The 27,468-nt window shown below is 37.9% G+C and overlaps 1 protein-coding gene across 12 annotated transcripts in view; it reads left to right on the forward strand.

Moving 5' to 3' along the window:
* The window catches only part of lrmp (lymphoid-restricted membrane protein), a 39,674-nt gene that overhangs the window by 7,797 nt on the left and 4,409 nt on the right, over window positions 1-27,468 (forward strand). For 7 of the 12 annotated variants that reach the window (XM_073868179.1, XM_073868176.1, XM_073868184.1 and 4 more), the window contains 24 exons: window positions 55-213; window positions 311-428; window positions 1,766-1,816; window positions 1,948-2,025; window positions 2,136-2,192; window positions 3,281-3,340; window positions 3,424-3,485; window positions 3,599-3,695; window positions 6,597-6,734; window positions 7,221-7,322; window positions 11,223-11,374; window positions 13,305-13,416; window positions 13,864-14,188; window positions 16,881-16,933; window positions 18,001-18,085; window positions 18,279-18,429; window positions 18,840-18,918; window positions 20,223-20,269; window positions 23,370-23,437; window positions 23,517-23,719; window positions 24,353-24,431; window positions 24,513-24,567; window positions 24,675-24,702; window positions 25,680-25,820. In XM_073868179.1, the coding sequence (XP_073724280.1) occupies window positions 55-213; window positions 311-428; window positions 1,766-1,816; window positions 1,948-2,025; window positions 2,136-2,192; window positions 3,281-3,340; window positions 3,424-3,485; window positions 3,599-3,695; window positions 6,597-6,734; window positions 7,221-7,322; window positions 11,223-11,374; window positions 13,305-13,416; window positions 13,864-14,188; window positions 16,881-16,933; window positions 18,001-18,085; window positions 18,279-18,429; window positions 18,840-18,918; window positions 20,223-20,269; window positions 23,370-23,437; window positions 23,517-23,719; window positions 24,353-24,431; window positions 24,513-24,567; window positions 24,675-24,702; window positions 25,680-25,820 (2,500 nt within the window). The remainder of the gene's footprint in view (window positions 1-54; window positions 214-310; window positions 429-1,765; window positions 1,817-1,947; window positions 2,026-2,135; window positions 2,193-3,280; window positions 3,341-3,423; window positions 3,486-3,598; window positions 3,696-6,596; window positions 6,735-7,220; window positions 7,323-11,222; window positions 11,375-13,304; window positions 13,417-13,863; window positions 14,189-16,880; window positions 16,934-18,000; window positions 18,086-18,278; window positions 18,430-18,839; window positions 18,919-20,222; window positions 20,270-23,369; window positions 23,438-23,516; window positions 23,720-24,352; window positions 24,432-24,512; window positions 24,568-24,674; window positions 24,703-25,679; window positions 25,821-27,468) is intronic. The other 5 variants (XM_073868181.1, XM_073868187.1, XM_073868194.1 and 2 more) reach the window with 3 other exon arrangements.

The raw sequence follows: 27,468 nt of genomic DNA on the forward strand, positions 1-27,468 counted from the left end.
TATGGCTATGCAGTTTTAGATTATACATTTAATATGTATTTGTGTTTTAAACAGAGAGACGTCTGACCTGGTGTTCTGTGTGGCAGACCTGCAGCTTAACAACCAGAAGCTGCAGGAAGAGGTTCGTAAACTAAAACAGGCCGCGGAGAACATGGAGGACACCAACCAGAAACTTATAGAGGAAAATGAAGAGCTCAAAGCTCAAGCCAAAATGTGTGTACAGCAATTATGTTGTGGTTGTGAATATTATTTACTGCAACATGCCTGAAGATTTATGATTTTTCTTTCTCTCCTCTACCGCGTCCCTCAGGGGACAGCAGTTACTACATAAGGAGAAAATGCTTAAAGAGGAGGTTGAGGAGATGAAGCTGAGCCTGACCTCTTCAGAAGAGTCTCGTGCTCAGGCCTCGGCTCAGAGGAAGCAGATGGTGAGGCACAAGATCTTGCACAAGTCTCGTCTCGTCTAGGCAAAGATCTTGCACAAGTCTCGTCTACCTCACTAAGAAGTCCATGCATTGTATTAAACATTTTAATGATGTTAAAGGATTAGTCAATTTTCTTAAAAAAAATCCAGATAATTTACTCACCACCATGTCATCCAAAATGTCGACGTCTTTCTTTGTTCAGTCGAGAAGGGTTTTTCTCATTTTAATGGACTTTAATGGACCCCAACACTTAACAGTTTTAATGCAGTTTAAAATTGCAGTTTCAAAGGATTCTAAATTATATCAAACGAGGCATAAGGGTCTTATGTAGCGAAACGATTGTCATTTTTGGCAAGAAAAATGAAAAATATGCACCTTTAAACCACAACTTCTCATCTATCTTTGGTCCTGTGTCGCGCCAGCGTGACTTCACGTAATGCGTCATCACGTCAAGAGGTCACGGATAACATATGCGAAACTGCGCCCCAGTGTTTACAAGTGTGGAGAAAGAGGACCGTTCCCACATTGTTGTATGTTGAATGATACTAATTAATGTCTTTGTGTCAGTTTATTGTTTGAAATGGTCCGCAAATGTGTGATTCATATATGTAACACGTGACCTTTTGACGTCATTATGCAATTACGTGAGGTCGCGCTGGCTTGTCACACAGCCGGAGGAAGAAGAGAAGTTGTGGTTTAAAAGTAAATATTTTTTATTTTTCTTGCAAAAAATGACAATCGTTTCACTAGATAAGACCCTTGTGCCTCGTTTGGGATCATTTGGAGTCCTTTGGGGCTGCAGTTTTTAACTGCATTGAAGATGTTAAGTGTTGGGGTCCATTAAAGTCCATTAAAATGAGAAAAATCCTAAAATGTTTTCCTCAAAAAACATAGTTTCTTCTCGACTGAACAACAGGGAGACATCAACATTTTGGATGACATGGAGGTTAGTAAATAATCTGGATTTTTTTTAAAGAAAATGGACTAATCCTTTAATAGTTCTCAAACTGGGAGGTGGGCCCTCTTTGGGGGACACAAGATGGTGCCGGGGAGCCCCAGTTTTATGACATTTTAGAAAATACATTAATTTATCATAAATGCTGTTTCATTAAAGCTCTGAAAACTAAGAAAACCTACCAACAGCAGTAATGTACATTGTATCATTTAATATGTTTTGTTTAATTTGTAAGTTTGAGATTGTGAGATTGTAAGTTTTATGTCATGAATTTTTCTTTTGCAAAGGGATGCCACTTAAAACTGTTTGGCGCTTGCTTTTCTACGGATGTCGTGTGATGAACGTGAATATTTTCATAATTGGTTGTTTCTTTGTTTTCTTGCAGGAGCGAGAAAACCAAAGTCTCATATCCAAGATTGCTGATCTACAAGAGGAGGTATGACTCCATTCATTCATCCATCCACACACCCGTTTGTTTATCCACTCTTCCATCTATTTGTCTCTTTTGAGTAGCTGCCTTTTATTCATATTGCATTTTTTATACCTTCTTCCACATCTCATAACAAGAACATGAAAATCATTTTGGAGGCAGATGAGCTCCAGAAAAAGATGAGTGAACTCTGTCACGTTAATGCTGACCTTCAGGTAGGCCTTGTTTTAATCTACTTACAGTACTAATGATTGGTCTTATTGCAACAGCATTGGTTAGCAATGTCACTGGTGAATGTATAATTGTATTTCTCCTACACATTTAGGTGCAAGTTCATTCATTCGATGCCATTCTGGCTGATAAGGAGTCAGTAATTAAGGAGGTCAGTCCATCTGTTATATCTTTAAGCTTGAATTGAAATTTGATGTTCATTTTTATTTAGTTTAAAGAGGACTCAGATTTAGACTTTCTTTAAGATGTCAAATAAGTCTTTGGTGTCCCCAAAGTACATATGTGAAGTTCTAGCTCAAAATACGATATAGATAATTTATTATAACATGTTAAAATTGCCACTTTGTAGGTGTGAGCAAAAATGTGCCATTTTGGGGTGTGTCCTTTTAAATGCAAATGAGCTGATTTCTGCACTAAATGCCAGTGCTGTGGTTGGATAGTGCAGATTAAGGGGTGGTATTATCCCCTTCTGACATCACAAGGGGAGCAAAATCCTAATGAACTGTTTTTTCACAAGCTTGCAGGGAATGGTTTACCAAAACTAAGATACTGGGTTGATGTTTTTCACATTTTCTAGGTTGATAGAAGCACTGGGGACCCAATCATAGAAAAAAGTAATATTTTCATGATATGTCCCCTTTATTTTCTTTACAGTCATTCAAAGACAGTAACATTAGTATTAGATTTTTTTTCATGCCAGTCTGTTACTGTGGTGTAGTCTATTATAATTTTTTAAAACTCCAGCCCTAAAAGGCAGGTAGAAATTGAACTAAATATGGGATTGGTTGTTTGACATGTCAATCATTTTTACTTTCCTAAGTGGGCAGTAATTGTCCAGAAAATGCTGCGAAGAGGTCCATAGAGATGCACCGATATTACATTATCCCACTGATACCGATAGCCGATTATTCAGACTGATATCTGCCGATACCAATAGTTTGGTGGTTATGTTAACTTGAGTTAATAACATGCATATAGTTTAATCTTTAAAATTTAGGTAATGCATGTAATGACCATTAATATTAAACATTAAACACATGATTTTCTATATCCAGAGCTGAAATTCATTTTCATTCCTGTTCTCTTTTGATTGACAGGATATATCTGCTTTTATTTACCGATACTGATTATTGGTCGATATATCCATGCATCTTTAGGTTTGCTGGGTGCTATGTACATTTTGCAATCGTGTTAAATTGTATTTTGATGTCATATAAACAAATTGGTCTCTTTCTCCAGAAAAACAAACAGATTGAAGAATTAAAAGTAGCTATTGTGGAGTATTCCTCAGTCACAGAGGTAATCTCATTCTCTATATCTTTCTCTTTCACTATTTAATATAAATTTATTGCAACTGTACATGTTCCATTTGCATACTGCAGCTACTAAGAGCAGACAAGAATAAGCTGGAGAGTCAGATGGCGATGATGCAACCTGATATGACCATGTAAGGACTTCCTGAAGCCAGGCATTGAAAATATTAGCCAATCAATTATTGATACACATAACACGAGCATTAAAGTTTTCTTAACATGGCCCTGTGATTGTGTATGTTCGCATCCCTGGTCTCTCTCTCTCTGTGGCCTACAGACTCAACCAGACGAGTTCAGGTTCTCTTCAGACAGAGCTGGCACTGGCACAGAATCCCCTTGAGGTTTGCTCTCTTTCTCTGTGTCTCCGTCTCTTTGATTCCCTTGTCGGTGTTTGTCGTGTCCCTGGTTGGAGTGTCTCTCTCTCTAAACCTCCCACCAGCACTCATCTGGCTTTCTGGACGCCCACTCCCTCTCCTCACTACATTTTCACAAAGCACATCCTGTAATCTACACCCTGTGTGTGTGTGTGTGTGTGTGTGCGTGTGTGCGTACCAGGTAATTATCACGTTGTGGGGACCAATGGTCCACACAAAGATAGGGATACCAGTAAATTTGTGACCTCAGAGGGACATTTTGAGGTCCCCATGAGGAAACAAGCTTATAAATCAAACAGAAGGATGTTTATTGAAAGTCTAAGGCAGCAGAAAGTTTTCTGTGATGGTTGGGGTTTGGGTTAGGGAACAGAATATACAGTTTGTACAGTACAAAATGCATTACATCTATGGAATGTCCCCACAAAACATGGTGTGTGTGTGTGTAAGACACAAGATGATGTTACAGTGAGTTGTAGTACATGGCCTTTAAATGCATACTTAACAAGTACGTCACTTTCCACCAAATAACACAGTTTTTGTAACATTTTATGTTTTATTTTTTTTACCAATGAAACATTTATTACAAAAAGACTGTTGTGAATCTGAAACATGAATTAGGCCTGACAAATTTATATCCCACTCAGTAGTTATACAGTTTTAGTAAAACAAACCAAATTTATAGTGTGGTGGTCCATGTAGGGTTAAGCACACACGTTATTTTGTAGGGATGCACCGATAGGATTTTTTTCGGCCGATACCGATTTAAACAGACAACTTCTGGCCGATAGCGATGCCGATACCGATATTAAACACTTGTATACAACACTATACAGTTGGTCTATTAGCTAGTTTATTTCTGCATCAAATTATTTTACTAAACATGGATTTGATCTAATTAACATTCAACTGACCAACATAATAAGAGAGGCACAAATTAAGCTAAAACAAATATAAGAAGACAGCATAACAACCTTCAAAGGTGGTTTTTGCTATTCAGCATTTATTTTATTAACAACATTTACTCATTTTTTTTACATATAATGGATTTCTTTATGCAGTTAATTAATAAACAATCGGTATCAGCCTTTCTCGTGCTATTGCCGATATGCCGAGGGTTTCAAATTCTTCAAAAATCGGCCGATAAATATCGGCGGCCGATACATCGGTGCATCACTATTATTTTGTGAATTTGGTATAATACTAGGGGTGGGCGATAAACCGGTAGACATAATTAACAAGTAGGAATTTGTCAACCGGTAGAGATTTTGGACTATAGTTTCTATCGAGGTTACGCGCCCACGTCACGCTCCTGTGGGCGTGGTCGCGAAAACGTAACGTTAGTACACGTATTTAAGCACTGCAGTTTTAAAACAAGTTATTTTAAGCCATTGAAACACAGACAACAGATCTGTATGCGTGCGTTCTTTCTGTGTGTCAGGAGCGGACAAGTCGCGCAACCGCTGCTCTTTCTGTCTGTGAGGAGCGCGCAAGTCGCGCGACCGCTGCTCATTAAGCTCATGAGCATTTTTCCGCTTTATTGGCCTTAAATACACATATGCGTCAAAATTCCCGTCTTTGGAAGCATCCTCATAAGCACGACCAGTTAGGTCTACAGAAAGTAACTTAAACAGCTAAAAGAGAAAGCGCATGTGTAACAGTTTATTGGATACCTAAGTTACCTAATTTTGCTCCTGTCTGTCACTCGTGTTAATCAAACAGCATTGAGAGAAAATCTCTCACTGCTCCTAATTAAATCACTTTTCTACCTTAAATAAAAATATATATAGGCCTATACATACATGCATAAGTATTTATTATCATTCTTATATCATTGACTGTTTATCTTCAGAAAGCTTGAGTTTTGTTTGTTTTTATCTTCTTTCTATGCTTGTATATGTTTTTTGTGAAATTTCTATGGTATTAAAGATTTAAACCTTATTAAAACATAAAACAATTCTACCGTGATACATATCGTTATCATGATATAAAATTAATCCTATCGTGATTTTGGTCACATCGCCCACCCCTTTATAATACAATGTGTTAGTAGCTCCGGATTTCACTCTCTTCCTGAAACGCACAGATTTTGTACAAAACTCATTGATTTAAAAAGCGCTGTGTCCCTGATTGGCCAGCTAATCTGTACGTTGTGATTGGCCTGAATACCTCTGACGTCAGCCATAAATGTGACGCTCCTTACCATGTTTGAAAGATTCGCTTGCAATGCAATGCTAACAGGAGTTAACTTACAGGCTGAGTCCGAAGCGGGAGGAATTATGCTAATGTCAGTCTTCTACATCACCAATCCCAGGAAGTTAACTGTTGCCTACAATCCGGTGTGTTTTTTGTAGTCCAAGAAAAGAGATTTACGTTGGAGACGATAACTTGCGTCATTGTTTACTTTGGGGTAGTAACAATAGTTGCTCTTTAATCTTAATTCATTCGTCATTTGGTCTACGGTGATTGTGTTTTACAGTTTATGCAAGCCAACACAACACAATAGATTTTTCTCCCTGCTTTTTTTAACTCCAGTTTCGATTCATCCTGCCCACTCGCAACTTGCATAACATTGGCTTTATTTAGCCATTGTGCTGTCAATTCAACACCGGACTTGAATATTTACATTACGTGAATATTTGCTGTCATCTTCCTAAAAGGTTTATCAATATTTTGATCTTTTTTGAATTTCCAGAGAATGTAATCTGTGAACGTTGGTAGTGCCATGCTGTACTATACTGTTGGAGTTACATTATTACTGTTTGAGGAAAACAAGTTGAAGTTGAAGTGCAATCTCTGACTAGTGATTCTGTTCTCTCTCTTTATAACAGTTTGTTTACTTTGCTGACACTTTACGTGTGTTGTGTGTAGGGTTTGGAGCATCTCTCCTCGTCTGTCTGTTTTGCGTCATCCCTGGATGAGACTCTAGATCGTGAAGTTCTGTTGCTTCTCCAAGGCCCGACGCCTGAGCAGATGTCTCTGGAGTTCAAAACTCTCATCAGCAGACTGGTAAATAAACCAACCTTGGAAAATGCATCTTGTATTTTTTTAAAGTGAAACTCGCCCACTAGTCTTTTGATTTGGTTCACTGAAACAAACAAAAACATGAAAGGTTCAAAAACATTTAGCTTATCTACAGATCTAACAAGATCTGATAGGAGATGAGTGTTTTCCAAACATTGACAATTTTTTCCTTCTATTTCATCAACTTTTGTTTACCATTATTAGCTTGTAAAATAAGAATAAAATGAGAATCTGCTGACCATCAAAGACTGAACTTTGGTTGAGTCTTTGTTAATCAGCAGATCCTTTTTTATGAACCACATGATGGGCTTGATCGGTGTCTTATAAGAGTCGGTGAATCAAGATGATTCGTTCAAAAACACTGATTCGTTCATGACTGGAAACTGGTGTCATCACTACTGGACACCTAAATTCATTTAGGTCCATAATGTTTGAGAATCTTTACAATTTGTCAAACATGAATCGTTGTAGAAGAGGGAGTTAAAGGACGATGGCTTGACCTTCATCACATCGCTCAGAGGCCTTTCAGAGAGCAGTGAAGCTCAAGAGCCCAACACTGACCTCAAGCTAAAGGTGCGTGCATTTCTTGTACTACTTTGCTGCCTTAAAATTTTTTGTTAAATCAACTAAGATTTACAATTCATGTCAACAAAGATAAGTTGTCATAACTTATAAAATATAGTTGAGAAAAGTCAACTTAATTTTACAAGTTATAACAACTCACCTGTAGTTATAACAACTCCTCTCTAGTCAAGATAAATAATAGCAAGTTGAAATGACTTGTAAATCCGAGTTGATTCAACAAAAAATTTTAAGGCAGCAAAGTATTTTTTACAGTATACACTAAAGTTACCATTCAACAGTTTGGATAGACATCAGCTTTCTTTTAGCAGTTTTTCACATTTAAGAAAGGTAACCGCATCAGCAATAAACCAATGCATCGATTTGTTGTGCACATTTGGGATTAAGATTAGACAAAAATGTTTAAATCAATCCTGTTTTTTAGATTCTTTGACTTGAGGAGGTTTAATAGTGTGCATCATAGCTTTTTTAGAAGTACTGAAGGAATCTCGTATATACTGGACATTTGTGTCTTCCTTTACTCTCTGGTCTTATTTCATCTTTTAACAAAATAATAAAATTATTAAAAAAAAATTCAATTGGATGCTTTTAAGCAAAATATGAAAGAGAAAACTAGTTACATGTGTCAATAGCGGTGTCTAAATTTTATGTATTTTTTACATTCTTATGAGATTTTGACATTTCATCATGCATGTACAGTAGAAATGAAGGGGAAATAAATATATGAAGAGTTCCATTTTGAATCCATTTGGACTGATTTCGGTAAAAACTTGTCTTCTATACAAAGAAAGTGACAAGATGAAAACCAGTATTTTTCTGTTACAAACTTTCTCATAGGTTATAAAAACATGAAAAATTCAAATCCATAATTTGATTTTCAACGATTTTTTACAAAAACAGATTATTTTTTCCACAAAATGCAATAAATCCATGACAAGTTTTTTTTAAATGCTATAAATCTATTGAATCAATATATAAATGTGCATTCATCTTTGGCATGTTATATTCATTTAGTTGACTAGTGGTATACACTGATTAAAAAAAAGAAAATTGATAGCAATAATCAAAACACTGCGTCGTCGCTTAACTTTTTTGAAAGTGTTCAATGTTTTGGTTATGCTCGATTTTTCGTTAACTTCGAGTAAAATAATGCAAAGATTTTCATAAGATTCCCTGGGGTCAATGTGTTAGCATGACGGAAGCTTGATGCTGTCGGGGAACAAGCAACCAGCATTTTCTTTCTCCCAAGCAAAGAGTATAGAAGCACAAGAGAGGAAACTCAATAGAACGTTCCATTGCATCACCAGCGCCCAGCAGCAGCCCCACGAATCCGCCATTATGGAATGAGCGCGATTAGGCAGTCAACATGAAGTAATGGCAATATCAGCTACTTTGTACATTAAAAGATCAAATTCAAACTGAATGATAATAACACAGAATAACATACAATCAGACCAGTGATCATTTATCCCTTTTTACAGCTTATTTTCAGATATTTAGACAAGTCTTCCACTTTTATACAGGTTAATTTTACATACATACATACATAGCGAAATAAACTTATCCACACATAATATTTTGGCTCCATATACATACACATATACACACGTATACATCTGAATTGCTCGAAATGGATTAAGTAAAAAAAACACAGTTTTAGGATAACAGACAGAGCAATGCATCATGTTCTATAAGATTATAATTTTGTAGCGGGATCCAGGGGATTAATATGTACAAAATATATTTCATACCTAGTGAAGTTGGTAACTAATAATAATAGTAAATGTGTAAAGTAGCATAAAATAGAATTACATAATAAAGCAAGAAAAAACTACCTCAAATTTGTATCTATTTAATGATTGGATTCCACAGCTGATAACAACAACAAATCAACACATACATACAAGACAATACAGCGTTTCGTGTAGGTGTAGCAAGTGAACAAAATTTTAATTTAAGAAACTTACTATTGCGCTTCTGAGATTCGCTGAGAATGAATTGAGAATGAATTGGCTGTCAGAATTTTCATTCCAAAATGGCGGCCGCGCTACTTAGTGACTGATGCCAAAACGAATGAGAGTTTCCCCTCTTGTGCTTCTATACTCTTTGTCCCGAGTGCCTCTCACGTAAATTATTAAATTTTGATGGCTTACGTTTCTTTCCCGTCACAGAAAACCACCACAGGATTATCAATGCCATCAAAGTATTATTTTTTGTTTGCTTGTTTGTTTGTTGATCACGAAGTACAAAGTAGATGAGGAAATCTAGGACTCTGTTTTATTCAACGCTCCGCCATTGTTGTTTATAATGCGCTGTAATTTGTGGAGAAGATTTATTGCATTCTGTAGAAAAGGAGGACTGGTGTTGTCGTGTTTTGGGGGAAAAGGGAGAAAAGATGACGGTATAACACGGTGGATATTGGATTTTGCGTAAAATTAAGAATTTACTTTTTAATACTGACCTGATACAATACTGATTTTGGCGGTAACACATTTTAAAAAAATGGCGTTTTATCATTTTTATACTTATTTATTTTAATATTTATACTTACATTTAAACAACAAGCTTGATAAATTACTTAGAAGGGGCTGTAATGTAAAGTTACAGTTGTTGCACCATTACTTGTGGATTAAAACTGACGCAAAATTTAAGTAAATTTTTAAGTAATTCTGTAAAATGATTCACTTATCCCTTTAAAGAGTAACTAAACCGCTGGTCAGAGCCTGACTCCACCCACTGGCAATAGTTGAAAAATGCAAGAAAAGTGGGCAGCCCCAAACAGAGATAGAGGGGACAAACTGAGCTCATACCAAGGGTGTGGTGAGATCGTAAGAAGGGCGTGGTGAGATCGAACCTGCTTACATCACGTCGTACTGCTTACATCACGTAGTACCGCAACATTCAATAGGAAAATTCAACTGCAGTAGCCACCGTTCAACCTGAAGAGGGCAGCACTCATATATTATAGCATTGAAACGCTTTATACCCAAATGTCAAAAAGTTACTCAAATCAATGAACATCACTAATAAAGCCCAATTCTTACAGATCATTAACAAAAAAATAATTGGTTTAGGGTTTAGTTACTCTGTAACTGGCGCTTTTTAAGTGGGGGTGAAAAGGTGATGTACACCTTCAAATTAATATAAAGCCTAATTTTGGTCTTGCTTTAAAAAATACACTTTAAAGTTTTTTATGGAAGTGTCTGGAGGTGAAAATATTAAATAAAAAAATTGTTATAGGTTATTGTAATTAATAAAAATAATGCAATATAGTACTTATCACAAAAAATGAGGTTTGTGTTGGTTTGCTGTGAGGTTTCCGGCATACGCTTGTCACAAATTAATGGACTATGGGTATGGTATGAAGTCACTGTTTGGACAGCTAAGTGCCAGTTAAGGGGTTTTAATTACCCCAAAATATAGATGAACCACATTATTTCGCAGTTTCTGCAATGTAATAACAATATTAAGCATATGTTACAAACATGTATCGCCCAGCTCCTACAGCATACAGTATGTAATTATATAAGGTGAGAGGCAATGGGTAGTTATATTATACTCCCTTATCTCCCATATCTACCTTTCTTATCTCTGGCCCTTTCCTAGCTCAAAACTTTCCATGGCTGGCTTGTGTATGTGTGTGCATTTGTGTGTGTTCAGTGGACCGCAGTGATCAACAAGCAGGGTTATATTGCTCTCATTCAAATTCCCACGATGGATAGGGGCATTGTGTCGGGTCAGGGTAACTTTGCCGCAGTCTTCTGCTGCTTTATTAAACTTTGATATGTCTTATCGCATTTAATAACATTTTTATGGCATTACAGAATTACTGTGGGTTTGTGGGAGTTTTTATGTTATGTTTTGTGTCATTGAATTTGTAAACTGCTGCAGGGCTTGGAGGTGCAGTTTGAGCAGAGGAGGCGCGACTGGACTCGCTGTCTGGAGCAGCTGGACCAGTACACAGACTCTCTGGAGAAGGAGCTGCTGAAAATGGCCAGCAACATGCGGCGGTCTCGTACAGAGATCTTACACCTGTCAGTCAAGTGAGTGGATGGATGCCAGTGATTGCAGATACTAGCTACAATTTAGGCTACGTTTACATGGAAACGATCTGAAAAGAAACCGCAAAAGTGGCGTTGCGTTATCACTTTTTATTCCGCGTTTATACGAGCGTTATGAGGGGGGAAATCTGCGTGCACATGGTGACGCAAAAGTGTGATATTCAATGTAGTATGCACTCCAGGCGGCTAGGTGGCAATGTGAAGCACTGACACACAACAACACCAAGTCCGTGTGCCTGCGTACAACCTTCTTCCTGGTTCTCCCAGGTCTTGTCCAAAGCCGTCTGGTTTGCCTCCGACGAATTGGCGCCTTCTCTGATCAGTAATACTAGCTGTGAATATTTCGTACAACTGCTGGAAAGACTTGTATATTTATCAGAGCTGCTATGGAAATAATCCGACATGTTTGTTGTTATTTTCCTGAACTGGTGCATGCCTGTGACGTAAATGCGTACACAACGAGAGCCGCCGTTAGCAGAGTTTTGCGTTTTTACTCTTTAGACGAGAACGCGACGGTAGATCGTTTTTAAGATTTCCACTCTGAAGGGTGGTTTCACTTTTTGCGTTTTTAAGCCCCCAAAACGCCGTCGCCGTGTAAACGAAAGGCACATCCAATAAAATATTTTTACGTTTTCACCCTCGAGCGTTCCTTAAGCAAATTGCAATCAATAATACACTTGAAATGCATACTGATCATTTGTAAAAAAAATAAAAATAAATAAAAGGCAGCAGTAGAAATAAGAAAAGTGAGTCAGAAAAGTGAGCCAAACCATCTACTTCACTGCCAGAAAAAAACAAAAGCTGTCACTGGAATGATAATATTTACCATTTAGGTAATGAAAAAATAAATGTACCCCTGAGGTGCCCATAAATGTGCCTTGGGGTATTAATATGCACCCTTTAGGTACAAAGGTGTGCTTTTTGTAAGGGTGCCACCCCGTTGACCGATTTTGTACCTTTATTCTTGGAATCTATAATCTGCATTGCATCTTGTCCAATGAAAAACATGTTTGTCTAAACAATGTGCTGAGCACCTTTGCTGAACCAGACTAATAGAAGTCGCGTATAGAGTCTACGTGCAGTTGCCGTCCCATCTTTAACCATAAATACATACATGTAAAGACTTTGTAAGATTTTATTGCACCTAGTTTTTTAGCACAGTGCATTCAGATTGAAATGTCACTTGTTTCGAACAAGTAAAAGTGGGTGAGATTAGACCACTGTTGCGTGAACAGCCCTTGTATGGACTGTTCTGGTTGACTCATTATTTCAAATTAGACCCTTTTAATGAACCAAAAAATAGCATAAGGTTTTCAAGGCTATGGCATTACATGTCCTGTAGATAAAAGCTGGGGGAACTGATATCAGGCTGTGTAAAACTCAGGGAAGTTAAGGGGTTGGAGCAGCTGTGTTGGGGGCCCGAGATACATTGAGATTAGGGTTAAAGAGCAATGGGACACTGCATGGGCCTACAGATTGGGTATAGTATGCATATCATTGTACAGTCTTAATCCTGTTTTTTATTGTACTGTCTTTATTTGTCTTAACTAGTGGTGGGCAAACAATTAATCGTGATTAATCGCATACTAAAAAAAGTTTGTGTTTGCATAATATATGTGTGTAATTGTTATGTATATTTAAATACACACACATACATGTATACATTTAGGAAAATGCATAATAACACACAATATACAATAATAATTTAGATTAATCGCATGTCCACCACTAGTCAATATATGTGTAACTTTTTTATATGAAATAATTCAAGGTCTGTAATTGCAGTGCATTACTAAATCAACAACACACTGATGTATTTCTCTGTTATAAAGTAAGTTGGTCATGGAGAGTTTCTGTTAAATTTGCTGTGGATTTGGGGCTAATAGTACTATGTACTATATTTGTTGTCCAGGGTGCAAGAGCAAGAGAATCAAAAGCTGCGGCTGCAAGAGGAACTTGATCGTCTGAAGACTCGAATGGACAGCAGAGAGGCCAGCAGCCAAACACCCGATCACCTACTACAGGTATTAAAAAACTGCTTCAGGTGTCTGCATCTACTTCACCATATGTGCATTAGAAAGGCAAAAATGAAGATACTGTATAAAGCGTTGTTGCAGATCACAGATGGATTGAGATTTACAGTCTCATTACAAGATGCTGAGAGGTGTGTGTGGGAGGCAAGTGTGGTTTTGAGCCAGTTTCATATGCGCCCTCTCAAACTCATCTCGAGATCAGATGGAGTTGACCATATTAACCACAGGATTTATATTCAGAACTTTATTGAGTTATTTTATGGTTCAGCTACAGTATCGTGTTTATTTGTATAGCGCTGAACACACCACAACAGCTTTACAAAATCAGTGCTCACATTTGTCCATAATGAGCAAGTAAAAGTACACTAGATGATGAAGAAAACTTGTCACTTATCATAAAGATGCTATCTTAGTATAAGTGAATACGTGTCTTTTCAGGCAGTGGAAGAGCTGAATGGCCCGTCTCTTGAATGGGATGAGGAATACGTGTTGTCTGAATCACCTCCCTTACAAGAGCTTGGACCTGACCAGCACATAGTCCAGGAACTATGCTGTGATGAAGAGGAGCTCCAGGGCCTGAAACAAGAGGAAGAGGAGAAGGCTGAGACCACGAGTGACCAGAAGATTCTGGAAATCATGGGAACGACTGAAGGAGAAGGTGAAGCGACGCAGGATTCTGGAGTAGAGACTGAGGAACTACAAAGACACTCCAGTCTTTCCCAGATGACTTTTCCAGATGACATCATTGATAGCGAATCACAAGGTGAGAACTCATGAAAAATAGGCTTTATGCCCAGCTGCACTACTTCCTGAATTTCAGCCAGCTCCTTGTTTCCTGTCTGCCATTATTGGACAAACTGATTAATCCAGGTGTGCCTGCCCTCAGAATTATCAGACACACCTGGATTAATCAATTTGTCCAATAATGGCAGACAGGAAACAAGGAGCTGGCTGAAGTTAGTGTTGGGCGATATGCCCTTTTTTCAGATCGTCAGCCTGTGAGATCAGCGATACACGATATTATCGGGGGGCGGGGCAGTAGTTTACTCATTTTTTATTTGTTAATTTTTTACTCATCATAACAAGTCACTTGATGGGTGGACAAAAAAAACAAGAGCAATGACCGCAACCTTCTTAAACCTGATGCCATTAATGCGAGCGCGTCATTAAAACCCTATCAATCATGATTACTTAACTGTAAAAACATGCATCTGCGCACGCACACACACGTGCGCGCACATAAACAATTCAATGCATTGGTTTAGTGCTGTTGCAGAAGACTACACGTGTCAAGCAGTGGTGCTCTCAGATGAGACTTTAAACGCATCGGTCCAGCGGAACGCGATCATATTTTAAACACAATCATATATTAAACACGAGGGACGTGTTGCTACAACTCATTGAAATGCATATCATAAACAGGATTAATACCTAATCATCTGACTTCGGACAGAGCGCAGCTCTCTGCACGTACGCGAGAGTGAGAAAGAGGCGCTAATATGCAGCGGGTCATATTTTAAACAAAAAGTAAAGTTTGCCTCAGCTCGCATGAAACGCATTAAACTGAACAAATACATAAGGATTACTACTTTAGTTTATGTTTAGACTTCGGACAGACGCGAAAGCGCGTGCACGTGAGACAGAGAAAAGTGCAGCTGCTCATGACGCGGCACGCTGGATTTAGTGGTAGAAGGAGACCAAGACGCGCGCATTAAGTACAGGTACGTGCAAGAAGGAATTCTCTCTTTACAAGCTCTCCGCGTAAAGTGAAGCCCACAAACCCTCATCTGAGGAAAAGCATGCATTGTGGATGTTAATGTAAAACTATATGATGATAATAATAATAATAGTAACAACCATTCGCCAACTATCGTCATGACTATCGCCATGAAAGCCTGCCATTGGCGATATGTCTGAAGATCGTCGATACACGATACTATCGTCTATCGGCACAACCCTAGCTGAAGTTCAGGAAGTAGTGCAGCTGGGCACAAAGCCCATTAGTAGATTTCTTAGAAAATGGACTGTTTTGGATTAGGCTTGGGCTGGCGTAAGATTTTGGCGGTATGATAACCTGAAGCAAAAAAAAACACGTTTCACAGTATTGCGGTTTTGCCATTGCAACACTAAAATGTATTATTTTCAGACAACTTTTTAATTGGACACAATACATTTTATTTTTAAGCAACATACAACATGTATGCTGGGTGAAAATAAAGCTTTTAAATTATAATTTATATATATATTAAATGTAAATTACATGACTTAATGATTTAACTAACTTGGATACCTATTTTGGATGCTGAGTGACCTAGAGGACACAGGGCTTTGCCAAACTCCTTGTGGTGTACAATCCTATAATTACCAGTGTCACAGGGCAGGCAGCCATCTCTTAATCTTAAACAAAGGTCCTCTTAAAGCAGGGTCAATCTAGCTCCAGATCTTATTTGACTTTCATTCCCGCATGTTCTGCCATCTTTGGCCAAGTTTAGAAATGAAAGGAAACCTTGAGGACCCCATCCACCTCCCCTCCCTTTACTACACGACTGCAGACTAATCATAAGAGGATTATCACCTTCAAAAGCTTTTTGGAAAGGGGGTTATACCACTGTGAAAAAATACACCTTAAAGGTGCAGAGTGTAAATTGTGGCGGCATCTAGTGGTGAGGTTTCAAATTGCGCCCAAAGGCTCAGTCACGGCTCATCCCTCGCTTTTGAAACGCATAGAGAAGCTGCGCTAGCCACCATAGGACAAACACGTCATCGTCAGAGACAACTTGGTAAACAAAGTTTGTCTGTTAAGGGGTTCTGTAGAAAAATGGTGGCACAAAATGGCGACTTCCATGTAAGGGGACCCTCTGTGTATATAGATAAAAACAGCTAATTTAAGGTAATTAAAACATAATAGTTCATTTTGAAAGGTCTTTATGCACCACTGATAATATAGTTATGTAAATTATATTGCATTTCTGTCAAAGGAATCTTCTAAAAGTTACACACTGCACCTTTAAAGTTTAAACAATAAACAAAACTTGGTTTTGCATGTCAAGTAAACCTACTTTTTAAATTTTGACTTGTGATAAGTTGACATAACTTGAAGTTGAAATTGTTTAACTTAATTTGGTGTTAAATGATGTTGATTTGACATCAATTATTACAGTGAGTGTACCAATACTGTATGTCAGTTTAATGCATGAAATTCAATCAATTTATAATCAAAATTATTTATTTGTTCTTTTCCAGATTTGTTTAATGTATTTGATGTATTTTATTTTACAGAAGATTTTTCAAGAATATTTTGGACCTTTTTATTCCCATATACTTAAAATCAATGAGGTCCAAATGTTTAATGCTCCATTTATGTCGAAAGCACTAATTTCTTTTTTCACTTTAAGTATTTTACTTTACTTGAAGATAACATTATTGCGGCTTCAAGTATATTTCTCTTCTTTTAGCATCTTCAGTTGTGGGTGTATCAGGAATGCAGAGACGTTGCATGTCTCCAAAGGTAGATCTGTTTTTCACCTCTATTACACATAATCACAAGCAAAAATGTTGTATCTATTTACAAGACAAAAATCATGTTTATGACGCAGGTTGTAAGCTCTACCATTTCATGCAAATTGATATAGTTATGTTCGAAGCATTTTGTTCCTATGATTCAAAAACGGAAGTATGCAGTGGATGACCATTACCATGAAATTCAAACAAGTTTGTTATGTGTCATGTGTTAGTCATGCTACACTTTATCTTTATCTACCCATTCTCATCAATTTGCATATAAATAACTTTTCAAAGTCATGCAATGCATACGCCAAAGTCCAATTTTGGGTGCATATGATACGCCAGTCCTTCTCGTTTACTTTGGTGGAGAGCAGGTGCATGCAAATACAATGCATATTTTTGTGTCATTTTATTTATTGGTTTTTATTTTTTCATTTTTAAACCAATGTCACTTGGGCTTGGGTTAGGATGTCATTATGTGTATATAGGTTTCTTAAATATTTTTCTATGTTAAAACCATCGTCTAGGATTTGGGTTAGATTTTGGTATTGGTTTAGGATGTCCAAAATGTAACATTGTTCTAACCCCAAGTGACAATGGTAAAAAATAGAGAAAAAAAACAATAACATACATAACCAATGAAGAAACCCATACATAAAATGACACACACACACAAAATGTGGTATACACCCTGGTGAAGAACCAATCATAATGTATGCACGCAAAATTGGACTTTGGCGTATGCATTGCACGATTTTGAAAAGTTGTGTTATTTATATGCAAATGGATGAGACTGGGCTGCTTTCATCATTGTGGCAATTCAGTGTACCCTTTAGATTGGCATGATGGCTCGATGGGTTCATTTTAGCTCCCTCTGTCAGTGACGATGGTTTCATGGGGATGCTAACACACAAACCTACGTGAACTTATCACAATTTGACTTGCAAATGTGTTGAATCGAGCCCATCATTATTCAGAAGTCATGCACAGTATGTCGTCTTTAGGGAGTTATTCCTCCATGGTGAAGGTTCATGTTTGCTGGCCTCCTTATTCTTTTTCTGGCCACTGCAGGATGACAGCCTCCCAGAATGCACTGGGCCTGAGGACGCCCACGGGCAGACTGCTCCTGTGCCTCACACCCACAGTCAATGTGCTAGTAAGAGCTCTTCCCCTTGCTATCATTATCTGCTTCACACTCTTGATCATTTTAGCAGCATACACTGAACAAAATTATTTTATTAAATGTAATTTATAGATGCCACCACCAATAACAGAAAACATAAAGGTTAAAGTTGTTTTATCTGCATTTGCAAAATCAATAAATATACCTCCCTTCTTTTACCTCCCAGATGACCAATCATTGAGCTCTGAGAATTTGCAACAACAGGTGACATCAGCCCAAAACCTCACTGGACCTCCACCCTCCCTTATGTCCTCTAAGATGGTATCTCCCTCCGATGGTCAGTCCGAAACAGGCGACTCGATGTTTATGACGGAAAGGTGAGGCACAAAACCTGTGATTTCCATACATCAGCATTTGCTCGTGGCTTTGCTTCAGTTCACTGCTATAAAGTGTTAGTTAATAACTCACCAAAAAGAAATTATGGTCTACTTTCATTTGTAATCCCTCCCACACACTCCCCAAGTTCACATTTGCCAGTCAAATGTGTGACCTCTCTTCCTGTGTGTGCACGTAGAGCTGGCTTGTGTACACTTATTAGGGAATGACGACTACTGCTGCCGCTTTGCATGCTCACCATCATCCACCTGCGTGGCCAGACTCGAACAGATGCCCCATCCACGCTCTGATGGAGCGCACGGGACGCTTTTGCGTTTACTGAGTTCAGCTGCTTCCTGTAAGATCAGAAAAATTAAACGATAAACTGACTTGCATTTTTTTTTCGGGACAGGATCCTGCAACCGGAAGCCACGAACGGCGGACTTGAGGGGGAACGCACAGCCACCGCAGCCAACATGAGTGACTCGCAGGTCAGTAAGAGGAAGCCTAGGAAACCGAAAAGGAAGCTTGTTGCGCTCGTAGCAACACTTGCCTGTTCTCCCCACTTCCTCTATTTCTCTTACTAGTTTTACATCTTTTGTCATGTTTACGATAAACTCACTTATCAGAACTTGCGTGCAGCGAGAGCGGGTTTCTTATCGGTTGGGTTTGTGAATTGAGAGGAACTTCGATGGGGGTAAGCAGGAATGATGATGCAGGGAGGACAGGCATACACCCTGTTATTCGTGTGATTCGCTTGGGCTGTGGGTGTTATCTTTGACAACTTCTGCGTGATGCTATGCAAGTAGAACTAGTCAAATGAATTTTTTATTTTAGGCACATAAGGTACTAGTTTAATTTTTCTTATTCGTTCAAAATTATAAACATTGCAAGCATGAAGGTATTTTCTGTATTAATCTACATCTTTCTCTTGTCGCATTTTTTTTACATTAAGTTCGTATTACTTCTACATTCATAGTCTAGCGCTAAAAACAGTGTTGCCATCTCGTGCAGTGTTTTTTTTGTCTTTTTTATTGTAGCGTCATGAATAAGAACCATATAGACTCGTCTACAGCTTGCATTAGTCCTGTGGTTTTATTAAGACGCCTCTTGGTTTACTAATGTGTTTTTATTCAATACCCAATGCCGGTATCTAAAAAGCGAAGTGTATGTACTTTTTTGTGGTTATGCTGCTTTAGTATATTATCTGTTAGATTAAGATCTGACATGAGAAGGAAGTTGGTAAACTACAGTCAGGGTGCTCAGGCAATGCCAGTCATATCAAGATAGTCTTGAACATATCAAAAACCATAAAATGTCAAACCAATGTATTAGCCAAGCTAATAAATTGTCGGTCTTGTATTTTGAATGTAGATTTTCTGATTTAGAAACATAAAAAGGTTTTACTTCCTGTTTCTGTAGCATGCTATTTTGTTTTATGAATTCGATAAGAGAATATTTGTTTTTATTTGAAACAAGTATTGCACTGCCTTGCTTGATTTTACTCCCACTTTTATGAACTCTGCCAGTACAAGTGCTCTCTCTCTCCCTCCCTCTCTCTTCCTGTTCTTACCACCCTCTCTCTCTCCCTGCCATCTGTATGACTCTCACACGCATTATGTAAGAATCTAGCATTTCTATGAGTATAGCTCTCATATTTTATCTGACATGTCATGGGACAGGTATGGAGCTCTGTGTGTGATGCTCTGAATTTGATGGTCGGGTGTGTACGGTGTCTATGTCACTCTTTGGGGTGTGTGATTGGGTCATAACATCCTGTTGTCATCCTCTATAGAGTCTGAGCACGGGACAGCTGTCTGAAGTGTCGGCAAAATCAGACAGGTGAGCATTTCTTCTTTTTGAAACGTAAACGGAGTACATGCATGTTGGATTAGGCATGCATATATTATAAGTGCAATTTGCTAAGGAATGCATCTCTTCCTATCAAGCAATAGCCGTCATTTTACAGTTCAAGTTAACTATAGACCCGGTAAAGTCTGGCTATGAGTAACCGATATTAGCAAAACCTAATTTGAATTTGGTTGCGAGATGTATGATATTTCATCGTTTAGGTCAGTAGTGATTACAATATTGAGTTTCATTTATTTATATTTTATTTCATTTATTTTTGAGCTACGGTTAGATGTCTATTACATTTTCACTGACTTCTGACTTCAAAATTTTGCCATGTTATAGCCTAGATGTTTGGGCTGTGTTCGGACAAGGGCTGCAAAACGATTAACGACGACTAATCGTTTGCAGAATAAAATATATTTTTTTAATTATATGTGTGTATAATAATTATATAAATATAAATGCATACGAAGAATGCATTGAAATAATATGTTAAATTATTCTTTGATACTTACGTAGAAGGTATGTGACTTTACTAAGTGCAAAAATTATCTGAAAGCCACTTTACAACCTAGGATTTGTCCTTTGAATAAAGTTGTCTATTTTTGGCTCATGCCAGTAGCTCACATTAGTAAACAGACCTTATATGTTTAAGCCTGTATCAGAGAAAAATACAGATTTTGAGGAACAACTAATTGTTGGGAGATTGTTAATGGAGGTTTCTAAGTATGGACCTGCAATAGTAGATCTTCAGCCTTGCATACACTTGCATATAGCATTAATTTGCATAAAGCATTAATTAGCATATAGCGCTAACTCAGCAGTCACAACTTTGTTTTTAGCATGTTAACATCATTGTGTGTAATTTAATGTTGGGGCGTACATATCGACTATGATGTCACAGTCGGTGTTATGTTGAGATTGGCCTGTTTTCCAGCGGTCTTTTGCATGCATGATGTTTACATAAAAATAAGGAAACAAACACGTTTGAGGCTCACAAAATGTCACTACCATATACAGAGCTCTTATTCATCTATGCCTTGGTAAATACAGTTTTTATTATATTTTATGGCACCTTTAAGAAAAAAAATATTTATTAGGTATTCATATATATTCATATGTTCACCCAAAAATGAAAATAATGTCATTAATGACTCACCCTCATGTCGTTCCAAACTCGTAAGACCTCCGTTCATCTTCAGAACACAGTTTAAGATGTTTTATATTTGTCTGAGAGGTTGTTTGACCCTTCATTGAAAATCTACGTACGGTATACTGTTCATGTCCAGAAAGGTAATACAAACATCATCAAAGTAGTCCATGTGACATCGGTGGGACGGTTGGGATGTGTTGAGGCATTGAAAGTGCGTTTTGGTCTAAAAATTACAACTGTATTCAGCATTGTATTCTCTTCCGGTTCTGTTGTGAACCGCATGCGCTTGACTAAAGTCACGTGGCTGCAGTGACGCGGCTGACGTGTTATCCTCAGACATGTTTGCAATGTTTTTTTTTTAACTTGCAGTGTGTGTCGCCCTCAGACTGTAAGCGAAGCCCGGGCACACCAGATAACACGTCAGCCGCGTCGTACCTCATCCTCGTCACTGCAGTCATGTGACTTTGGTCTTGCGCATGCGCTTCACAACAGACAACACTGAATAAAGTCGTAATTTTTGGACCAAAATGTATTTTCGATGCTTCAACACATTTTAACTGACCCACTGATGTCACATGGACTACTTTGAATATTTTTTTATTACCTTTCTGGACATGGACAGTATACCGTAAGTAGATTTTCAATGAAGGGTCAAAAAGCTCTCGGACTAAATATAAAACATCTTAAACTGTGTACTGAAGATGAACAAAGGTCTAACGAGTTTGGAGTGACATGAGGGTGAGGCATTGGTGACATGTTTTCATTTTTGGGTGAACTATCCCTTTAATAAATATATTTTTTATTTAAGACCTATTTACATGTGCATATAATTTTTTTATATAACATTATTATTATTATACACAGTACACACACACACACACATATGATGTAAACAAAATTTTTTATTCTGCAAACGATTAGTCGCGATTAATCGTTATGCAACTTTAGTTTGGACGGCTACATGCCTTTTAAATGCACAATTGCTTGCTGGGTTGCTATTGCTCATTCCAGCACGGTTAGGGATTTACACAAACCCTTACTCTAAGTGTTAACATTTAGCTTGTTACTCATCCTGCACTGTTTGTGCTACATAGATCATGCTTACTAAGGAGAGCTCTGCTGTTTCTCATGGCTTTTGCCAAAGAAAAACGATAAAACCCCAGTCATATTTACAGATCAGAATGTCATAGTGATGGTGCTAGACTGTTTTGACGTGTGTCTGTAAGAAACACTCTCGCAACAGTTTGGCAAATGGCCTAGCTGCATAGCAACATGCACCAACCCATGACTACAACACCCTCACACTGTGGCTGTTTTCACGGGTTGGTAGCATTCACAGTAGATCTGATTCTATATTAATTGCAATCTCATGTGTGCAGAAAAGTTATATACACATGGATTCACATTGCATTGCATAGATCAGTGGTTCTCAAACTTTTTCAGTGTGCGCCCCCCTTGTGTACGGCAAATTCCATTGCGGCCCCCCCAAAGAAAATGTATGAAAAACAGTTCTAAAACTTAACATTTTAATTAAACAAAACATATTTAATTATACAAAGTAGTGCTGTGGGTTAGTAGCCTTATTTTTTAGGTTTAATTACACAGAATTCATGATAAATTAATGTATTTTATAAAATGTCATAAAACTGGGACCATCTTGCGGCCCCCAGTTTGAAAACCACTGGCATACATTACATGCATTAAAAACTTTCTGCACAAAAAAATGCATTACTTACTCCCGTGAATGCATCTGCACGTTACCTCAAGATCAGGTCTCGCTTGAGAGCACGTGCAAAAGACTGGAAGTCAGGTGAAGCTAAGTGGTTTTTAAAATCATTTAAAACCAACTACTGTACAATTTCTACCATTCCTCAATATGTTTTGCAAACAATTACAATCTGTTTCCTCATCACGGGTTTGTGTTTTTGCGTTTAGAAGTGTCTTGTTGCCAGTAGTGGAGGAAGAGGAGGCCATGCCAGAGGCGGCTGGGGGGAAGTCACCAGGTAAAGGGAAATATAACCAAAACAGTTCCCTGTAGACAACAAACCAACAAAGACTCATATTAATTTTTCTCTTGTGCAGACAAAAACAAGTCCGAGAAGACCGAAACTGTGCTGCCACCTGCATCAAACTCCACGGCTTCAGCTGACCCATCGAAAGATCCTTCTGACAAAGCAAAGGACTTGACCCTTAATCCAGCAGTGAATGGGGATGATCTTCCAACAGCCCCTGCTGTGCAAGACTCTAAAGTAAACCTCCTGGCACTGAAGAACAAGCTGAAGAAGGTAAGAAATTGGCATAATGGAGATATTTTGGGGGAAGATGCCATGTCCTGACGTGCTATTCTGTAATTAAACAGCATTTAAAGGATTAGTCCATTTTCTTAAAAGAAAAATCCAGATAATTTACTCACCACCATGTCATCCAAAATGTTGATGTCTTTCTTTGTTCAGTCGAGAAGAAATTGTTTTTTGAAGAAAACATTGCAGAATTTTTCTAATTTTAATGGACTTTAATAGAACCCAACATTTAATACTTAACTCAACACTTAACAGTTTTTTTCAACGGAGTTTCAAAGGACTATAAACAATCCCAAACGAGGCATAAGGGTCTTATCTAACGAAACGATTGTCATTTTTGACAATAAAAATAAAATGATCTGGATTTTTCTTTTAAGAAAATGGAATATTCCTTTAAATGAGTGTTATTGTTTATGTTCGTCATCAACCTTCAAAAAAATAGATCATAGATAATAATAGGCAGGGAATGCAGTCTTACCTGCTTTGCTAGATCCTGATCACATGGTTTTTAACTAGAAGAAGAATCTGTCTTGATCAAAGCTTGTCATCCTAGTTTTCATAATGAACTTTTACATCAAGTAAGCTGTAGTTACGTTGGAAAAATGAATTTGCTTGCAGGAAATGACCCCTAGTATGGAAGCTGCTGAGAACCAAAAACTACAAGATGGCAGTGAGACTGCAATTGCCACAGAAAAGGGTAAATACTTTTATATTTTATGCTATGTCTTTTGCTAAATACTAATTCTGCTTTTAATGCTAGATCTGTTTACTTGTTAACTCTCAGGCGATGCATCTGTTGTGTCTGAGAACGGCAGCGATTCTGACAGGAACAGGTTATAATGCTTTCTGTACTGATTTGATATCCATAAATGTTTATACGATTCATGTCTTTGCATGACTCACTTGACATATTAATCTGGGCTGTGCGTTTTGTCTACAGCTTGTCGCCCAATGAGAAAGAGATTGAGGTAAGTTTTTTTTTCTTCCAATTTTAAGACCACAGCTCTTTTTAACCTTATTAAAGGATTAGTCCTTTTTTTAAATCCAGATAATTTACTCACCACCATGTCATCCAAAATGTTGATGTCTGTCTTTGTTCAGTAGAGAAGAAATTATGTTTTTTTGAGGAAAACATTCCAGGATTTTTCTCATTTTAATGGACCCCAACACTTAACAGTTTTGGTGCATATTAAAATTGCAGTTTCAAAGGACTCTAAACGATCCCAAATGAGGCATAAGGGTCTTGTCTAGCGAAACGATTGTCATTTTTTTGGCAAGAGAAGTGGAAAATATGCACTTTTAAACCACAACTTCTCGTCCTCCTCCGGTTCTGTGACGCACCAGCGCAGCCTCACGTATTTGTGTAATGACCTCGAAAGGTCACGTGTTACATATATGAAACGCACATTTGCGGACCATTTTAAACAATAAACTGACACAAAGACATTACTTGGCATAATTCGACATACAACAACGTCGGAACGGTCCTCTTCTCAACACTTGTAAACACTAGGGTGTAGTTTCGATACGTCATCTGTGACCTCTTGACGTGATGACATATTACATGAGGTTGCGCTGGCGCATCACAGGACCAGAGGAAGACGAGAAGTTGTGGTTTAAAAGTGCATATTTTTTATTTTTCTTGTCAAAAATGACAATCGTTTCGCTAGATAAGACCCTCGTTTGAGATTGTTTAGAGTCCTTTGAAACTGCATTAAAACTGTTAAGTGTTGGGGTCCATTAAAGTCCATTAAAATGAGAAAAAACCTGGAATGTTTTGCTCAAAAAACATAATTTCTTCTCGACTGAACAAAGAAAGACATCAACATTTTGGATGACATGGTGGTGAGTAAATTATTTGGATTTTTAAGAAAATGGACTAATCCTTTAACAGAGATGTTTTGTGTTTTGGAGTAACATGTTTTGTTATGTTTTCCTCTAACAGGCAGAGTTTCACCGGCTATCTCTGGGCTTCAAATGCGACATGTTCACCCTGGAGAAAAGACTCCGTCTAGAAGAACGCTCGAGAGATCTAGCCGAGGAAAATGTCCGCAAGGAGGTGACCAGTTGTCAAGGCCTACTGCAGGTCCGTGTTCGTTCACATGCCGCCTTCAGGCTTTTTATTAGAAAATTAGGTGTAACAGCTTAAAGGGCACATTATGCAAACTTCACTTGTTTGGACATAAATATGTGTGTTGGCAGTGTGTGCCTACAATAAAAAAAATCCACCCACTCTTATTATTCCCCATTCAGCCAAAGCAGTCTCATTAGACATGCTGCTTTGATTCTTTTGTTAATGTGATGTCACACACGTGTTTAAGACGCAGTTTTTGTGTGACGTCACCTAATGCAATGTTGTTTGGTCACGAGCAACTTTGCGACCATCAGCGTTTGCTGAACACATCAACGTTTTTCCTATTTAAGACGAGTAGTTATACGAGCAAGTTTGGTGGTACAAAATAAAACGTAGCGCTTTTCTAAGCGAATTTAAAAGAGGAACTATATTTTATGGCATAATAGCACTTTTGGGAGTACTTCGAAGTTCGACTCGGCGCAGTAACACCCTCCCTCTCCCATTATGAGAGTGAGAAGGGGAGCGGACTTTTCAGGCGAGTCGAAGTACTCCCAAAAGTGCTATTACGCCATAAAATATATAGTTCCTCTTTTAAATTCGCTTAGAAAAGCGATACGTTTTATTTTGTACCACCAAATTTGCTCGTATAACTACTCGTCTTAAATAGGAAAAACGTTGATGTGTTTGATCACTTCTAACTTTATCTCTAAATGGTACCATTGAATGAATTGGGCTAAGCTAAATGCTATCGAAGCGTCGCAGCGCGCTCCGGCGCTTACGTGCACGCACACAGATGATAGAGGGATGTATCAACAATTCTTAGTTAAGGTAATAACATATTTTAATATTGAAAATGAGTAGACTATTCCTTTAAGGAGTGAGGAGCTGTAGCTCATTTGCATTTAAAGGTACACACATCAAAACAGCACATTTTTGCTCCCACCAAATAGGGGCACTTTGGAAATTTTCACAAATTTAAGCTAAAGTTGCAATGAAAAACAAAAAAATTGTTTGCCAAGCGTATTTAAAATGAAAATGTACTTTGATCTGATGTTCTTATTTAAACATATTTGAATTTTGTATAGCATTGGTTCTTAACTAGTGAAAAGTGAACCCATGTTTAACATAGGCTGTCATCTTTCCTTCTTCCTTGTTTAGTTTTGTTTGTGGATTTTATGATAAGGGCATGTCTTTGTTAGCATCTACATAATTTGCCCAGGGTTTCCCCTGCATTTTTTGGTTGTGCCCTTACCGAGGGCCAACCTTCTGATCTCTCCGAGGGGAAAACAATCCAACCACCTCTATTGACTTTGTATTGCGAGAGGCCGCCTCCTTGTCATTTCTGGCTTATAACAAAAAACAGAATAAAAGCTGCTGTGTGACAGGATGTACAGCTAACAAGCCAAAAAATCCATAAATAAGTTTTTATAAACTGTCGACCCCAAAAAACGAGCGTTTAAAGACACAAAAGTGGAAACAGGCAACTTTTCATAATACTTCTATTAGTAGGACAACGCCCACTAGGGGGAAACGTAGTCGGCGATCCACTTTTTTCTCCTTAAAGGCTGGGTTTTACGGGTCGACAGCTTATAAAAAGTTATTTCTTTTTTTTGACTTGTTAGATGTACATCTTGTCACACAGCAGCTTTTAGGCATTCTG

This window comes from Misgurnus anguillicaudatus, chromosome 1 (genome assembly GCF_027580225.2).
Source record: "Misgurnus anguillicaudatus chromosome 1, ASM2758022v2, whole genome shotgun sequence".
In the NCBI taxonomy this organism is placed as follows: Eukaryota; Metazoa; Chordata; class Actinopteri; order Cypriniformes; family Cobitidae; genus Misgurnus; species Misgurnus anguillicaudatus.